At 43.1% G+C, this 17,098-nt stretch overlaps 1 protein-coding gene across 1 annotated transcript in view; it reads right to left on the bottom strand.

Annotated features, from left to right (window-relative positions):
* Positions 1-7,312: 7,312 nt before the first annotated feature.
* LOC146981653 (E3 ubiquitin-protein ligase HERC2-like) overlaps positions 7,313-17,098 on the bottom strand; it is a 301,808-nt gene continuing 292,022 nt past the window's right edge. Inside the window, exons 11-14 of the mRNA XM_085787083.1 lie at positions 16,796-16,844; positions 12,583-12,695; positions 9,622-10,059; positions 7,313-8,966 (exon numbers count right to left, since the gene is read on the bottom strand). Of these exons, the coding sequence (XP_085643209.1) occupies positions 8,607-8,966; positions 9,622-10,059; positions 12,583-12,695; positions 16,796-16,844 (960 nt within the window). The 3' untranslated portion in view covers positions 7,313-8,606. The remainder of the gene's footprint in view (positions 8,967-9,621; positions 10,060-12,582; positions 12,696-16,795; positions 16,845-17,098) is intronic.

The raw sequence follows: 17,098 nt of genomic DNA, 5'->3' as shown, positions 1-17,098 counted from the left end.
ACAGGGCCACATGAAAAAAGAGGAATCACTGCAGGGTTCTAGCGTCTTCTTGATTCCTCCCTTTTCCTTGTGGCCCCTCGTTCTCCCTCCTTTATTTTAAAATCCAGTTAGGTCCACGATGTATGATATGTTTGCCACCTGTATTAAGCTCCCATCAGCCATCAGCGTGGTGAGGTTAAGCCAGACGAGTCACAGGGAAAATACATGTAGGCATATGTGTGTAATCATAGCCATGTCCATGGTGCAGTTCAGCTGATTGTGTTTTTGTCCCTCTCCTCCTCCTCCTGCTCTGTATGTCCACAGGCAGCTCAAGGATGTAAAGGAAGGGCTCAGAGCCACTTGATTCCCTGCCACCACCCACCGTTACCCCTGTGCTACCGTAGCATGGATGTCTGCCCCTGTCCCCCAGGGCCTCAGTGCCGCTCTCCCCCACCCCTCCTCAACCAGCATGCACCCACCAACCCAGTCCCCCGACCCCCAATCCCTCCACCTCCCTGCCTCGCTCCCTGATTCAGTGTGTAAAAGCGCCCCCTGAATGATGGATTACTGTGTCACCGCAGCCTGCGAAGGATTAATTTGTTTCATTGATTTCTCTTTAGGCAGAATGCCAGCGTCTGCCGCTTCCCACCTTTTCCCCAAGACTCGCAGCTGTAATAGACGGTAATGGCCTAAGACAAATCAACCCGTTTCTTGTAAAAATAGCACCAAATAACCCTCCCCACCCTCCAGCCTGCACTCTACTCATGAGCACATCGGGGGGGGAGGGCACAGTGGTGGTGGTATATCGAGGGGTGTTCGATTCATCCTCATCCTCCATCTCTATCACGCTATCTGGCCATCCTTCCATACCACCGTCACTCCTTATCCTGTGCTGAGCCAGAGGAGACCATCCAGTCACTCTAACAAAGCCATAAGTCTGCCGTACTTACGGGCTCCCTCTCAGGCCTCACAATGGATGGGTAATGACAGCGTTGTCTGGAGGGGGCTGTGGGAGTTGGGCCATTCTCTCCAGTAATGGAAGCAGTTACTGCCATTCCCTACACACCTGCAGGAACAGCTAACTGTTAACCACCGTGATCTATGGCAAGGCCTTACTGCAGCCGGCTAAGGTTGAAGGGTTGTACTGACACCGGTGAATTAGGGCATGTCTGCACAACACATCTTTCTGTCTTCGCCATGGCGCATGAAGTTATTGTAGTGTAAGTTAAAAGCTGTGGAAAAGCATTGGGTTATTTATAAACAAATCTGTACCAATGAATAAGTGTTGGTCCAGCTCTCGACACTGCGGACTGACAATCCAGCATTCTAGACATTCACTGATTTAATGCAGACATAAGATGCTGCCACATCTTTACTACCCTGTCACTGCTGTGAACGATGGGAAACCCAAACTGCCTGTAACATTAAGCACACCACTACAGGCTGACTGTCCTCCAATGCTTTCCAATCCCACAGAGATTTATGAGCAGAACCAGATCCATTAATCCATTGTTGATTTGCTGTGGCTGCCCTGCAGGGCTTTTGGGATCAGATATCATACAGTGCTGAAACTCACCCCATTGTGCAGCAGCAGGGTTGAGACTGTAACATCCTGACCATTGCTACAAATGCTGCACCAAGGATAAGAAAATGAAATACAAGTCAGTGTCGTCCAATCTTGAAAATTCTAGTGCATGTCCACCATCAGCCTCACTCACACACACTGCGACAGACATATGAACTTTTGACAGAAAGCACTATCATTAACATTAAAACTATGATATGAAACAGAGTGACAACCCATAGAAGGCTCAGTATGAGTGAATTAAAGCTGGTCCGCAATGTGATAATGACCCAGGCTGCAGGGAAATCTCATCAGCTCCCTGCAATCAATTTAACAGTGTTTACAAAGCCATGGGCTGAGATTCGTGCTTGGGGAGACAGCACTGGTCACCTGGTGTTCCACTAGATCCCCCTGCTAAGCTTGCCTCTCCTGGGTAAACCTCCACAAAGCCCCCTCTTGTTGGACACCACCAGGGCCTTCAAATACTCCTCTCAGACAGAGGATTAGGTAATCTCGCCATGATACTGTCTTTTTCTCTATTTCTATCATTTTTTCCTCTCTCTTTGTCGCTCTCCCTCTCTCTAGCCCTCCATTCTCATACATTACATCCTCCCTCCCGCTCTCTCTCTGGACTGTTGAAGTGCTTGTTCTACTCGGGGCACATCTATCCTCAGGGGTCCTTACGTTCTTAAGTGCCTCCAGAAAAGGTTAGTTGGCAGGTAATTGTCCAGCTGTGGTCGGGCTTATCTTAATTGTGGGTGCTTCAGTGCAAGCTACACCTCCTTTGATGAAGAGACTTATGTGGAATAAAAAGAAGATAGGAGGAAGAGACGAGTATTTGATGTTTTTTTCCTCCGATTGTTTGTAGCTTGCACTTTAGCACTGAACAATATCTAGCATTTCTTTAATTTGCAAATTCCATTTCCTAATAATAATAATCCTCCATAATTTGGTGCAGCATTTATTTTTGTGTCTTTATTGTCATTTTTTTCTAAATGTCTTCACTGTGAATCACTGGATAATTTTCTATATAACGAACATGGATATGTGCTTTGATTATTGATTCTACTCACAAGCAATGCTGACCTCATGGTGTTAAAATCCAAATGACTGGGTCTTTGACCATCCTGAATCTATACTTCTATTAGCCACCTGATCATATATATATATATATATATCCACGTCAATAGGAAGCTTTAGGGGGGTTAGTGTTTGCATTGCCCCAGTCAAAGGTCATGACTGACCAATAAAATATTTCCAGAGCACCATCAATAACTCCGACATGCAGACTAATACAGTATGGGATTGTGGGTAGGGGGAGGAAGCGTGTAGTGGTTGCTTCGAGCAGAATGGATGAACAAGAGGCCAAAAGGTTACTGGACAGACTTCGGCCCCCTGCCCCTGCACCCGCTCATATGAGCATTTGATAGCGACAGGCGCAATTATAAAGGTATACTTCAGACAGGTCAAATGGGAGAGGGCAAAGTGCAGAACCTTTAAAGCACTGGCTGGAGTCAAAGGTTAGGATGGACATAGGACATCATAGAGTGCCGCTGGGCAAGGGGGTAATGGAATCAGAGCTGTAAAGAAGCAGTCTGATGAGAAGGCAAAAGGGATCATATCTTTACTTCATTTATATGATTTTTTAATAAGCAGAGAGAATGACAGGAGTTGATCGTGATCAGAATCTCAAATCATGGCTTTAAATGCTGTTTGGCTTGACTACAGTGACGCCTCATTTGATGTGTTTGTGTGGGTTGCGTGTGTGATTATATACTGTATGTTGTCTGTGGAACCATCAGGCCTCATGGCTATTAAATATGAATAGCCCAAGGTCAGGGAAGGTCGTGGCATGCATTTAGCACCAGTGACCAATACCAAATGTTAAGGTCAAAGTGGAACTGCCTGAGTCTGAGCCATACGACGTTTCCTTGTCCACATTTATGCATCCCATCGGCAGTGATTTATGGAGGGAGATAAGCACACGGATGGGAAGAAAACACTCTCTTTCTCCTATCCCGTCAGACTCTGTAAATATACTACTCACTCATATCAATCACCATGTCACAGTGAATCGCCACTGTATGCTTCCTGCTCAGATTAAAAACTGCCTTTGTCTTGCTCTGCCTTCTCCTTCCAGCTCTGGGGAACACACTGGCGGTATTGTTGCTATTTCACAAGCTTTATATTAGCATTTCAAACAGCCGTGGTACAAAAGTAGTGTGTATGTTCAAAGTCACTGGGATCCTTTAGTTATGCACCATCTTCTATGGATAGATTCCATACTATATCAATCACACACTATAGTAGAAAGGTCCTCAATTGATCTCAAAAATATCGAGGAGAAAGAAGCTCTGATTTAAAAAAAAAAAAATCTATTATGTGAAAAAATCTGTTTTAAAAAAATAATGCTATCTGACTTCTATTTATTTCTAGACAATGGAGTTATTTTATTCCCCCTTACAGGGCCTCTGTGTTTTTGGTTTGCATAAGAAGAAATAGAAAAAGTTAAACTTGTATGCTGTTACTTTCATCAGAATTCCATTTCAAAGAGTTCAGGTTTGAGCAGGTTTTATGCTTATAAAACAAATCACTGCCGATAAAGATCAATTTCCCCTCCTCTGTCCTCTGCAGGACCAAATTCCTGTTCTGCAGCCAAATGGGCTGTTCAGCATTTTGAAGGAGCAGCCGCTCTGGGGGGGCCTTGGCTGGGCCAGCGATTAACTCTATATCCCGGCTTTTAGAATTTTGTAGGCCTCTTGAACATGAACATGTTCCCCCTTGTCCCTTTGGCTCTTTAAATGTGAAAACCAGCCCGTCACTGGTGCACCACAGCCTTTGCGAACTACCCCCAAGTGGTTCAGAATCCAGCCAGGGGAAAGTCCAAAAAGAAAACATGCATTTGAACTGCCAGCCAAAGCGGAAACGCGGTCTAGTAAGCTGCTTTTTAACCTGAACCATAAAGACGTATTTTCCTTTCCTCCAATAGTAATAAATTTGCTCTTTTCCTTTATTACACATGTTATGTTTTTCCATGGTGGGATCAAAGGGTGATAATTCGCGACACCATAGGCACCAGTGTAAATTACCTGACACTTTCTGTTTAGTTCTCCATTAGTCTGTATTCCAGCTTGCATGCAACCTGAATGTGACAAAAAGCTCTTTAACACCAGGAAAACTGCAGTAGCCAACGTGAACAATATTTCTCCTACGGAAATCATATCAATTTCATTGCACTGACTGCAGAGGTCAGCTTTGAGGATCAGATTCTTACCATTTTAATACCAGCAATGACATTTCCCTCCACGCTAGCCGTTACACCCTCTATCTTTCCCTCCCAGTGAGAACAACAATTCTAAAGGCCGTTTATATACAGGACAAGTTCTCTGCGATCTGTCACATTCATCTCTATTTCCCATTCACCATGGGGCATTTGAATCACATCAGAATCTATTACCACCATGCAGATTCAGCCCCTGCTGACAATACAAATCATGATAAGATGGTGCAGTGACTCCATAAACACCCTTGCTTATATATCACATCATATGAGCTGGGCTGGATAGTAGATCCTACTTGTCATCCCTATGTGATCGTCTATTTATGGATGGACTAAAGGTATGGATGTCATTACATCTCCGTCTATCTTTAACCTGTGCCTGTTACTATCCCATTCAAAGAATAGATATAAATAGTTTGTGTATGAGCGTGTATGTGTGTGTGTATGTATGTATGTGTGTTCACGTGTTTATCTGTGGGAGCATCCATCACTCAGCGGGAGGAGTTCCAACTCAGCTGCTTGTGAGGAGAGATTTATGCTGTAATGCATCAAATCAACAGACCTTTACAGTAAAATATGATTTTATCAATAGGCCTGATCAATAGTGCATGCAAGACGCTGTGTAATTATTACAGAGGTCCGTATCAATAAAACTGTCACGCATGACCTCCTCCCAAAGGCTATGGAGCTGGGAGTCACAGACAGTCGAGAAAAAGGTTTGTGTCGTGGCCCTGAGATATTTGATTACCTGTACATAAGGTCATATGTCTGATGTACTGTAACAGCCTCAGATGAGATTGAGGCAAGGAAAGTTTTACCAGCACTGACAAACTGCTGCGTGGCAACATCTTTAATACTGTATTAACATGATGCGTTTAACTCGCCAATTAAAAAGGACCTGTTTGAAAACAGTCATTGTCAGTAAATTGTGTTTCCTTGCACCACTGCAGACTTTAGGGATTATAAATGATAGAGACACAGATGACTGTCTTTACCGGAGTGAGGATCATTTGTCCTGAAGCAAGACAATCCAAGAGTGGAAGAAAGACTGTCAAAAAGATCTTTGAATTACACTGTGGTGGGAGCAGTCTGCATTAACACACACACACACACACACACACACACTGTCACATACACACACATACAGTACACCAGAGAGAGAGAGCGTGAGGCAGGGACCAATGAGGCAGTTTATATCGGGATTTTGTTTCACAGCCACGGCCTCCTGGGAGAGAGGGGTCTGCCAATAACACTTAAGAGACAGAGCAGGAAAAGTAAGTGCTTTTATTACAGCTCATCACTCATGTAATTTCTGGCAGCATTTGTGATTACAGATCAAGTGATTGACTAACTACACATTCGGCGGCTGAGTTATGAACCGGGTGCCTACCATTCCAGCCCCGGCAGATTCTCCATGTCAGCTGTAACTCATCCTCTCTCAGGGTGCTAAATCAAAGAGCACACTGCGGCCGGAAGAGTTAAATAATAGCTTGAGCTTTATTGTAAATCTGTCAGAAATTAAACCTGCACAGACGTCGTCTTGGCCCTGATGTTGTACTGCATGGGGTGAAGACGCTGGATGGTGAGGGATCAATACAGGCCCCGATGGAAGTATTGACGGATGACAGATGAAGTTGGTGTGTATGTGTTCGTGTGTTTGTGTATTAGTGTGTATATGTGTGTGTAAGGGGTAGGATTGAATCACCCCGGGGTTAGGTAGAGAGCACGGCTCAGGGTGTTTAATCGACAGATCTCACCTTGAATCGATTGGCAGGAGTCTCGCAGGGCAAAGACGTGATACACACAACCAACGCTTACTCACACACACCAAAACAAACCATAGGGAGTGTAAGGGATGATGGGGTGAGATGAGGGTGGATGTCTCAATGCCATCAGTAATGTATAGTTGTGTGTAGTCAGTGTGGAGTTGGAAAAGTATAGATTTGAGACTCAATTCAAAAGTGCTTTTATTATTTTACTGATCATTTTCCTGGAGCGGCAATTCAATGTGATTTTAAATATATTTGCTAAGTTCATATAATTTACATTTACATTTTTTACCTTTACAAAGTGGGATAAAAGTAATAAACAGTTTTGATGTCTATATCTATTCCTTAAAAAGGAGAAAAGGTGTTTGCGCTCTTGCTCACTGTCCAAAAAAAAATCTTTTCAGGTGCGTAGGCCAACAAACATTTGAGAGCAACAGGAGGAAAAAGTTTGCACACTGATCAAAAATGGCAACGTCCACCAGAGATTAACAGATGCAACGATTTAATGGTCCATCAAACAACAAAAAAGTGCAACCATGGTGATAAAATAAAATAAAGAAACAAAAATAAGTAAGACAAAAACGTTTCGGCCTACACAGCTATCTTCAGTCTGTCTGCACTTTTTTGTAGCTTGATGGACCATTAAATCTTCGTTGCATCCGTTAATCTCTGGTGGACATTGCCATTTTTGATCAGTGTGCAAACCTTTTCCTCCTGTTGCTATATCTATTCCTTGAAATAGTTAAATAATGACCCTGTGATGAATGCAAAATAGGAACAATAAAAAAATCCAGCTTATGTCAACATAACGCTAACTTTTTTCAATGATTTGTCTGTGTATATAGGCCTTAAATTGGTAAAATATGTATTATTATTATTATTATTATTACTGTCATAGGTAGTGTCAGTAGCAGTATTGGCTGTGGTATTAATCATTATGAAGAATTGATTCAACTTTTATTTGTCCACATTTCTTAGTGATTAATCTAAACCAGCACTGCTAATATATCACACTGATGAACAAAAAGCTCCTCTCTGTTAAATGTACAAATTGGAAAAACCCATTGTATGAGCTATTTCAAGTGACAGAGGAATTACCATGTGGTTGTGGTTGACACTGTGGCAAAGAAGCAGTTTGCATAGAGTACAAGGCTAATGAGGGATGTCTCTCTAAGAAACATGAAGAACAAAACAGAGCAAGGAGCAAAGCGAGCTCAAAGGGAGCTCTGTTTCCTGTAATGATCCTACTTACTTAGAGAAACCTCATCATATAGTATTATCTCTGCAACAAATCAATTTGCCTCACACTCAAAAGAGCCATAGTAGCATGCACATGTGAGTCATACTGCAGAAATGGGCAGCCATGAAAACACTCCACCGTGAAATGTCTTACAAGAGGCCAAGATCTGAGAGGGCGTTATGTCTTTAATAAACAACATACTGTAAGCATTAAAATGAATGTGGTTCAGTAGTATGCAGGGTAAAACAAAAAAAATTAAATAAATAAATAAAACTCAGCCCTCTCAAGTTCTGTTGACATGTTGAAATGTGGTGATTCAAGGACTGTGCAACTCCTACATGCAGCTTTGACTGTAAGACAAAAAGTCTAATGCTTTCAGATGAGGTTAAGGTTCATGAGTGCCATTGACTGAGACAGTTTGTAAGAGGAGTATATTTGCCAAATCACAGTGTGGGGTAAAGTGGAGCCCTTTAATGCTGATCTGGAGTCTGTTTTGGAGAGCTCTTGCAGAGCTAAAGAGGCTGTTTGTCAGTCACCTTGGAACCGAAAGTATTTGGCTTTGTATGTGGTCTCCAGAAAAACCATCATCAAGTAGATAATAGAGTGCACATTCTCTCTTTTCATAGCCAGTCATTTTCATGGCCTGTTGAGTAAAAATGCTGATGACTTTATGAATTGTGTATTATCTGGGGGATTATACAAAAAATATATTTTGATATATTTTGTAGTTTGAGGACAAATATATATATATATGGTGGTCCGATCTGTGTATGTTTATAGGTTATTCCAGGATGTGTTAAAGGAAGAACCTCTTCTGCGTGTAGGACAGTACCTGAATGTTTCAGATGAGGAGCGAGTCGGAGAAAGGGAGGCTTCGACTTGCGACCCCAGCTGCAAGGAAGGGGACATGTGAATTTGTTGTCCAGGGTTCAGATGGGGAGAGGAATTGCAAATTGGAGACACAAGGTTTGTGTGCAGTCTTGCTTTTGAGCGGTAACAAGAGGCTACTCTCTGATCCCCTGAACCTACACATCTTCCAGGAGGTCTGGGTTTGTGTCCGAGTTTGGAATTCTGCAGAACGCTGCTTTCACTCTTGGATGTCTGGACCAGATCTGTCCTATGTGTATATGTCTCCTGAAAAGGCAAAGACACGTGAAAAAAAGTATGAATGCATAGTTTGTACTCACAATTTGCCTTTGGTGGGAAGTTATTTCATACCATTCCATAATGTAAAATACCAAAAATCACAAAAAACTATAGAACATGTTAATATTCTTCTTCTCTAAGCAATTTAAGGGGTTTTGATCTTCATTGTTAACTGCTTACAGTTTGTGAGTTACTGCTCGTGCAGTAGTCTACTGCTAAAGTTACACCTCCAGCCTGCCAACCACTTAATGTATACAGTACTTCCCTCTTTAATCTCATCCAAAATGATTCAGCGCTGCCTCTCAGAGTTCAAAACCACTTACTGTAGCTCTCTCAGAAATTATAGGAAATATAAAGTGTAAAAGGTTGAGGGCCAGCAGCCCTGTGATGTTGCCAGGTCATCTCGATGTTTCCATTCACTCTCTACTGTCAACAACCCAATAAAAGTAAAAATCATGTTTGGATTATACTCACTGAGACTGAAAGAGACAAGGTAAAAGACATGTCATTTGTGCAAACTTGGATGTTTGTATCCCCTTGAAGACATAAGCACTTACTTCTCGTAGTCAGTAATATCAGTAAAAAACGGGACCATTTACAGGGTTAGGGATTTTTTTTTTGTGATAAACACATCAACACTCACCCTTTGAGCTGCAGCTGAAACTCTGCCATGGGCTTGTTGTTCTCTCAGTAGCTGGGGCAGGGTGCAGGCGCTGGGTCTGCACTGCTCCACCTCTGACTTAGGTAAAAGATGCAAAGTGGTGAAGACTACATCCCGGCTTGCTCGGCTTCTGAGTGTTGCTTTCCTCAGCTCCAGAGGCCCTGCTGTTCCACAACCTCTCCTCTCTAGCCCCTGGTCACATGTGATTGATGAGTGGCCATTTCCTCTCCTGTCCATCCCTGTTGCAGACCTGGCAATGGCAAATGCTGAATCATGTAACGCTCCATCTCCCCCATCTTTGTTTGGTCTTTCTTGGTGTTTTTTTTCTTCTTCTGCACTCTCGCTTTCTTCATCTTTCTCCTGCTCCTCAGAGCCTTTCAATCTCTTCAATGTGAGATCCTGAATCCTGTACTTGAGGTCCTGCCAGGAGGATACACAAAATGTATTTAGGTTGTTACTACTGTGAAACAAACTGTTGTAAATGCAAAGATTAATTTTACAGCAACCCAGACAACATCTAGTTGGTATTAAGTTGGATCACTGGATATGATTTGTCAAAAAAAACTCCACAAAATTGGCTGAGTGATTTTTACATCGTATAAAAAGTGTGATAATGCAGCAACTCCTGTATTACTGTTACTCTTTTTTAAGTAATCTGTAGTGAATTTACAACAGGAAATGTAGTAATTCGACTGCATATTAATCCCAGCAATTTCAGAGCTGGCTTTTCAGTTGTCCTAGCAGAGTTGGAAGGAAACCTGATATCACTTTCCCCTCACTGCATCCAGTGGAGATACTGGTCCAGGATGTGATAGTTTGATGCTGAGACTGTAAGTAAAGAGAGGTGAGAAATGAACTTCCCGATGGTGATAAAATCCCTTACAGTAACTAAAAATGTCAAGCCCTAACTTCAAAACTTTTATATATGTTGTTAGATTATAGTTGCCAACTAATTAGCTTGGTTTTGTTTCATTAGAGACTTGGTTGAGAGGTTGGAGAGGTTGTTAAACCAGGTTGTCTCATCTTCTACTTCCATATACAAACATAGAAGATACTATGGGTTTGGAGGCTTTGAGGGTTTTTAATGGGATCATTGACAGACAGAGCTGTGCTGAGGAACAAAAGTAATATAACAAGTTTTGTAACTAGTTGCTTTTGCTGTGGAGTTATTAGTAACTGACACCGGGACATAGTCTGGTTGAAGTGTGTGCGCAGCATTCAGACTGTATTCCTGTATGCATATGTGGGCATACATGTGTATGTGTGGAGATGAGAGAATTGCCCCGGTAAAGTTGCTTTCACCAGTGCACAGTATAATTCTAATTGGCTTTATTAGGGGGCTTAAATCTAATACCAGCTCTGTGCGCTGCCTCAGGCAGTGTGTGCGTGTGCGCGCACGTGTGTGGGTGTGTGTGTGTACCTCTGTTTGATGTTTACGACTCACCATATCTCTCGCAAAATGTTGTGTATGTAACAGACATGAATAGACGGAGTAACACAACTCTAACACAGCCATAAAACTAGATTCCCTCGTCAGCCTCAGCCTGGTGCAGCACGTCTCTCCAGTCTGAGAGCAGAGCCTCTGTCAATAGGCACATCCAGAATTTAGAGGTTCAAGTTCAATGAGGCAGCAGCACTGGAGCACCAGATGTAATGATACAGACTTAAGGCAAAAGAAAAGCTGCATGAAACTGCACCGCAACATTTGACCCCATTTAAAAACTTGATACCAATTAGAGAGTTCTGGGTGTAAATTATTTAAGAGATCTCTCTCACTGAACACACACAAATATATTTATGGGCATGCACGCATGCATGCATGGATGTGCATGTGCACTGACACAATCTCACATGTTAACCTATGAACATACACACCCATTCCTATGCACACACGCACACACGCGCACACACAGATTCCACCATGCTCTGGAAACAGACTTCTTAATGAAGCCTTCCCCAAGTGAAAGTAGAGCAGAAATACATACTGGCCCATTTCTGCCTTCAGTTCACCCTCCTCTCCTTGCACTCTCTCTCCCCCTCACCTTCTCCACATCATTTGTTTTATTCATGTTTCGTTGTCTTTCTCTTTTGTCTCAATGAGTTAAATCACAACCCCTAATTTATGGCTACAGGCAAAGACACTTCCACAAACAAACTGGCTGATGAGAGTGGATGACTGAAAACATACGCGCAGAGTGGTGTGTGTAAATCTTAAAATGTCTGTTACTGTCTTTTTATCTGTGGTTATTTACATAAGAAATGACAAAGTGTGTATAAGAATGGCTGTGATGCAAAATGAAAAAGGATGTGCACCGGAGGAAAAAGGAAGTGTGTGTGTGTGTGTGTGTGTGTGTGTGAGGGAGTGAGAGAGCTAGAGAGGGGGAGAGAGAAAGAGTAAATCCAGTGACACTGAGTGGGGAGCACTCAGGTGTGGTGAGAGGATTATACAAAACCCTGAGTATGAATGACAGTAAACACCTGAATGACAGAGAGATGGGGAGGGGCGGGAGCTTGGGTGTATGTGTGTGGTGTGTGTATGTGTGTGTGTGGCTCTGGGTGACAATTTAGTGGTCCTCACTGATACTCTGAGAGGTGAGTGAATACATTTACTTCTTAATGTTTTGAGGGCTGTGCTGTTTACTCAAGTGGAACTTGTTATACTGTGTTACTTGCTACTGATATGTTCATTTACGGCATGCATAAAGAAACAGGACAAAAATGAATGAAAGAGGGTTTGAGGAGCAAACAATGGGTGCGTGGGAATGAGGATATCAACGAGGCAGGCAGGGAGTGTGGAAGAGGAAGATATCAATCAGGAGAGATCCACTGCAAGAGTTAGGGGGCTGTTGAGTTAGCAAATGGGTTACAGATTGAGCTGTACAGTATGCAAGTAAGTCAATAAAAGGGCTATAGAGCAAGAGAGAGGAGGTGTGTTTATCTTACTTGCGCTGTGTTTTCTCTCTCTGCATGCTCCATCGGTAGGGTACGGCTGACATGGTCTCTGAAGAGAGCCTCACACATGGGGTGATCACATTCTCTGTTTCTCTCTCTGCTCCCTGAAACACAAACACACCTCTCAGCATCTCCAATCAACACTTTTTTTTCTTTGGTCCTTTTTTGTCCAGTGTTTCAATTGCCATGACACTATTTAAACATCCTCTGAGAAGAGTGTGTGTAAAGTTCTGTCACTGTGCAAGTGAGCGAGCTGGAGGCAGGTCAGACTATCTTATTGTCAGTGCAGCCCTGCTGATCTATCTTAATTTGCATGGTTAAGTTGGATAAAAAACTACATTTTTTTTGCAAGCTATTAGTAGGAGTGCCAACACCAGCCCCCCTCGCGGAATACTCAAATGTATTTTTAACCTTTGGCTTAAGGTTAAATTCAGAAGAGAGCAATACATGTCAATTCCTAGATCTGCTCTTAGTGAAATCCCTCACCTCTAGAGCTGTATCGCTGTACAGTGCTGACTCTACATGAAGCGTGACCCCGTTTCCCCCACGGCGACCCCCTCCTTCCCCTCACAGCCTTGGAAGATAGAGGAGCACAGGGGAAAGGCATGCCAAGGCAGTAGACACTTTTAAGCAAAGATTAAAGGTTTTTCTTTTTAATCAGTCATTTGGCAGCGATGTTAGCATTTCACCCTGGTGCGGCTAAGGATCAATTTTTAATGCTGCTGTGCAGAGAGCAGACAGGGTGATTGGCAAGAGAGAAGCTATTTACAAAGGATCTATTTACAAATATTCCATAGAAATATGCAGAGGGCACAATTGACATCTCTTACAGAATTTTAAATAAGTTTTCTCCCTCTTTTTGGTTCATCACGAGGCGCGACCTCTGTGAGCCCCCCCGATGATCACCGTTCTGCGAGGATGTATGTGTGTTCAATCGCATGCAACTCACATGTAAGAATAATAAAGGGATCACACCTCTCCCTTGTGTTGCATTGTGTTATATTTTTCCGTGTTGTGCTGCCAGGGGCTGAGTAACTAGGTCAATCAACCCTGGTGTAAACACATCACAAGAATCCACCAAGAACATGCTAATGACAATGACTCTTTTTTAATTCATATCTCTACTTTCCCCACTCTTCTGTGCCACAGTAAAGCTTTATATATACACAGTATACCTCCTTGCGGGATGTCAACCTAAGCCGGTGTACATCTAAGGGAAAACATTAGCAGGTGGTGGATGATAGTGAGCTGTACGCCCTTCTTAGTAACAACTACAAGGTTACGACCATGTATCAGAAAGTTAGGTTGCTGCTGATGAGTTTAACTGACTTCATGTGCAGAAATGTTTCTTTGATTGGCACATGCATTACATATGGACCTGTGGTAAAGTTCACTGTAGGTGGTGATCTAATGAGAGGTGTACCAGACGGAATGAACGCAACCCAACACAAAGCAGGACAGAAAACTGAAATCTTTAGACCCTCACAAGTTCATGTCTGTGCCGCCCTGACAGTACTGCAACCCCTATATATCAGTCTTCAAATCCATCCACGAATAAATCCATATATCCATCCATCCATTATCCAGCCGTCTATTCATCCGTTATTCAGCCCATCCATTCATTCATGCAGTCAACCAGGCTTCCAGCCGACCAACCCACACATCATTGATCCAATGATTGACCCTGCACTGGCTGGATCAATACTCTCTTAAATGGCATCATTGTAAGCGCTTAGGCACAATGGCCAGCCTTTGTTTGTGCAGTTCATTTTCAAGGTAGCAAAGCCTTGCAGGGCTCCAACCTGAGTCAACTCTTCTTTCTCCTCCACTAACTTGATCACAAAAAAGGAGAGGGGGCACTAAAAAAGGTATTGAACAACAAACATCCTGTACACAAGCAACAAAAGGGGCAGTGGTCCATGCACAACTACCTGTAATGACACGAGACTGCTAGGTTACAGACACATAACTATGCTGTTACATGGACAAGGCAGACAGACAAGAGTTACAGCATACATTCAAATAGTTATAGATATGAAAGACTTCTTGTTTGACGGTGCAGATCAACATAATGAAGTGCAAACTGAGTGTACAGTTAAAGTGAACCATGAGAAACACACATCGCATCCAAATAACTATAATGCTACATTTTTTTCTTCCTATAGGAAAAAATATTGTAGATCTCTGTAGAAAAGGCATCTCACTAAAATGAACCTGGAGGAACAGCAGTATTCATTCGACTCATCTTTAGTATAGCACTGTGTGGCCTATTGTGGCTTGGTGTGCATACAGAAACCCTGTTGGGTTAGAGCTGGGCCGAGGTCTTGGCACTAAATGACTGGGACTCTGACAAGTCTCGGAGTTCTGTCACTGTGGTTCACAGGTCTTGTTAGCCAAGGTGTCGGCAGGGGTGGAAATGACTGTGTGTGAGTGTGTCTGTGTGTGTATGTGTGTGAGAGGTGAACATTAGACAGCACTCCTACCTCCACCTCCTCACCTGACAACAGCAATAAAACTAAACAGGCCAAGGTGTGTGTGTGTGTGTGTGTGTGTGGATGTGTGCACGGAAAAAAGGGGGCATGTGTGCTGCAGGGTTGTTGCTGCTGTCACCAATTTGCCGGGGCCTCCAGATGGGAGTTGGAGCAAGGTGACGGAGCTGTGGCTTGATAAACACAGAAGCCCTGCTTCGATTTCCCATCCAGTCCACTTTGGAAACACATGGTTCTTCCTGGGCACTCCTGGCCCGGGGATGAAGGGGGGGAGCAAAAGGGGAGGAGGGAGGGAAGAAGGAGAGCCACAAGAGAGAGTGGTGATGGGTGTGCAGAGAGGGAGAGGAGCAGTCAGGAGGAAGGCTTGGTGAGGGGAGGTAGAGTATGTGGTAGAGATAGGAAGCAGCTAGAAAGAGGTGACAGGCCTTCAGGGATCAGGTGTATTGACTTCTTACGAGATGACTTCCATGCTTTCATGGACTGAGAAAGAAAGATAGAGGGATGTGAACTGAGAAAAAAGTAAGCCAACTTCAAAATAACCACTTGCACTGCAAGAAATTCCTTAAAAGGTGAAAACACAACAGAAACACACAGGCTCTACTTCCTCTCTCAGTCTTTCCCTCCATCTTCTTTCCTTTTGCTTGGAAACAACTTGCAATGTTCCGCCTTTCAACTGACATCTGAAGTTTAAAGACCAGCTCCACTTGGAGGAGCAGAGTGTCAGCCAGGGAGGTGGGGCACCAAACTCCCCTCTGCCCCCCTAGAGAGTTAAGGAGATCACATTTTAACCCCCCCACCAAACCCCACCCTGCCGCTCCTCTCCTCCATGCCTCAACACCAACATAAGAGGACAAGTGTGGGCTTTAAGCACCAGTGATCAAACACGAGCGGCTGCTGGGTGTGCTAGGCTCAGGACGGTTGGCCTAATAGGATTGGAAGCCCCCAGGTGAGCCAAAGGACACCTCCAATCAGCATGATTAGCCAAAGGCTGAGCAGCATTTCTAGCTATAGCACTGAGTGTGATGTACAGTGCTAAAAGGATCACATGGGTTGTGGAGAAGGCGAGCGAGTCACGGAGCGTAGTGCCGTGTTTGACGGTGCGTGTCAAAGTTTTGTGTGGGATTGATGGAGTTTAAAGTTGCATGCAGTTTTAATGTGTCAGAATGATCTTGAGATTTTGAGTGTTTGCTAATCATTATTAAGTTCACAGAAGCGTGTAATGTGTGTAGCCATGGAATAATCTTGTCTTTCTAGCTACTTAAAAATATAGTGTATGTTGTATACATGTGTGTGCACAGCCCTAATGCAAAACTACACATGCACGGGCACACACAAATGTGACGCACGGGTAAACACGCACATCTGCAATACGCCCAGATATACACACACACACACACACACAGGCTTTTATAAACTCATCATATGCAAAAAACAATTACCAGAGACTGAGCTCATCACTGACTAAGCAAAAGTCATCCAGCGTGTAAAACACACAATATAATTAGCACACATCAAGCTGCTGGGTCCTACTGTGCATTAATGATGCTTCCCTCTGAAGTGAATTATGGTTTGATGAGTGAAAAGTGAGGAAGGAGGGGCTTCGAGGAGGAACTAGATAGAATTTGGAGAAAGAGAAGAGGAGCAAGTGTAGAGGGGAAAGGGGAGAAATCCACCCTCACCCCTGAAAAAATTATAGCCCAGTATGGGGTACTCACTTGTAGTGAGGGCCATCATGTGCCAGGTACCACAGGCAACATCACACACCTACAATGTCAAGAAAAAGATTTTCAGACTTTAAAAACAAAGTATTACATTGAATGAATGAATGTCACATATTGTTGATATGGTCACATAGAGCAATCCTTCTGTTTGAAAAAGACAGTTTGAGACGTCTCAATCAACATAAAAGATTCACTTTTTTTCCTGGAAACAAAACTGCAAAATGTATTAAGTTATATTCATTAAATTATGTAACTTTTCAGCATTCAGAAAAAAAAAAAACAAACTTCAGTTGTGTT

The sequence above is a fragment of the Trachurus japonicus genome, chromosome 9, assembly GCF_045865225.1.
Source record: "Trachurus japonicus isolate A0001 chromosome 9, Traja_1.0".
NCBI classification, from domain to species: Eukaryota; Metazoa; Chordata; class Actinopteri; order Carangiformes; family Carangidae; genus Trachurus; species Trachurus japonicus.
The sequence above is the reverse complement of the archived record's forward strand: the minus strand, read 5'-3'. Positions and strand labels throughout refer to the sequence as shown.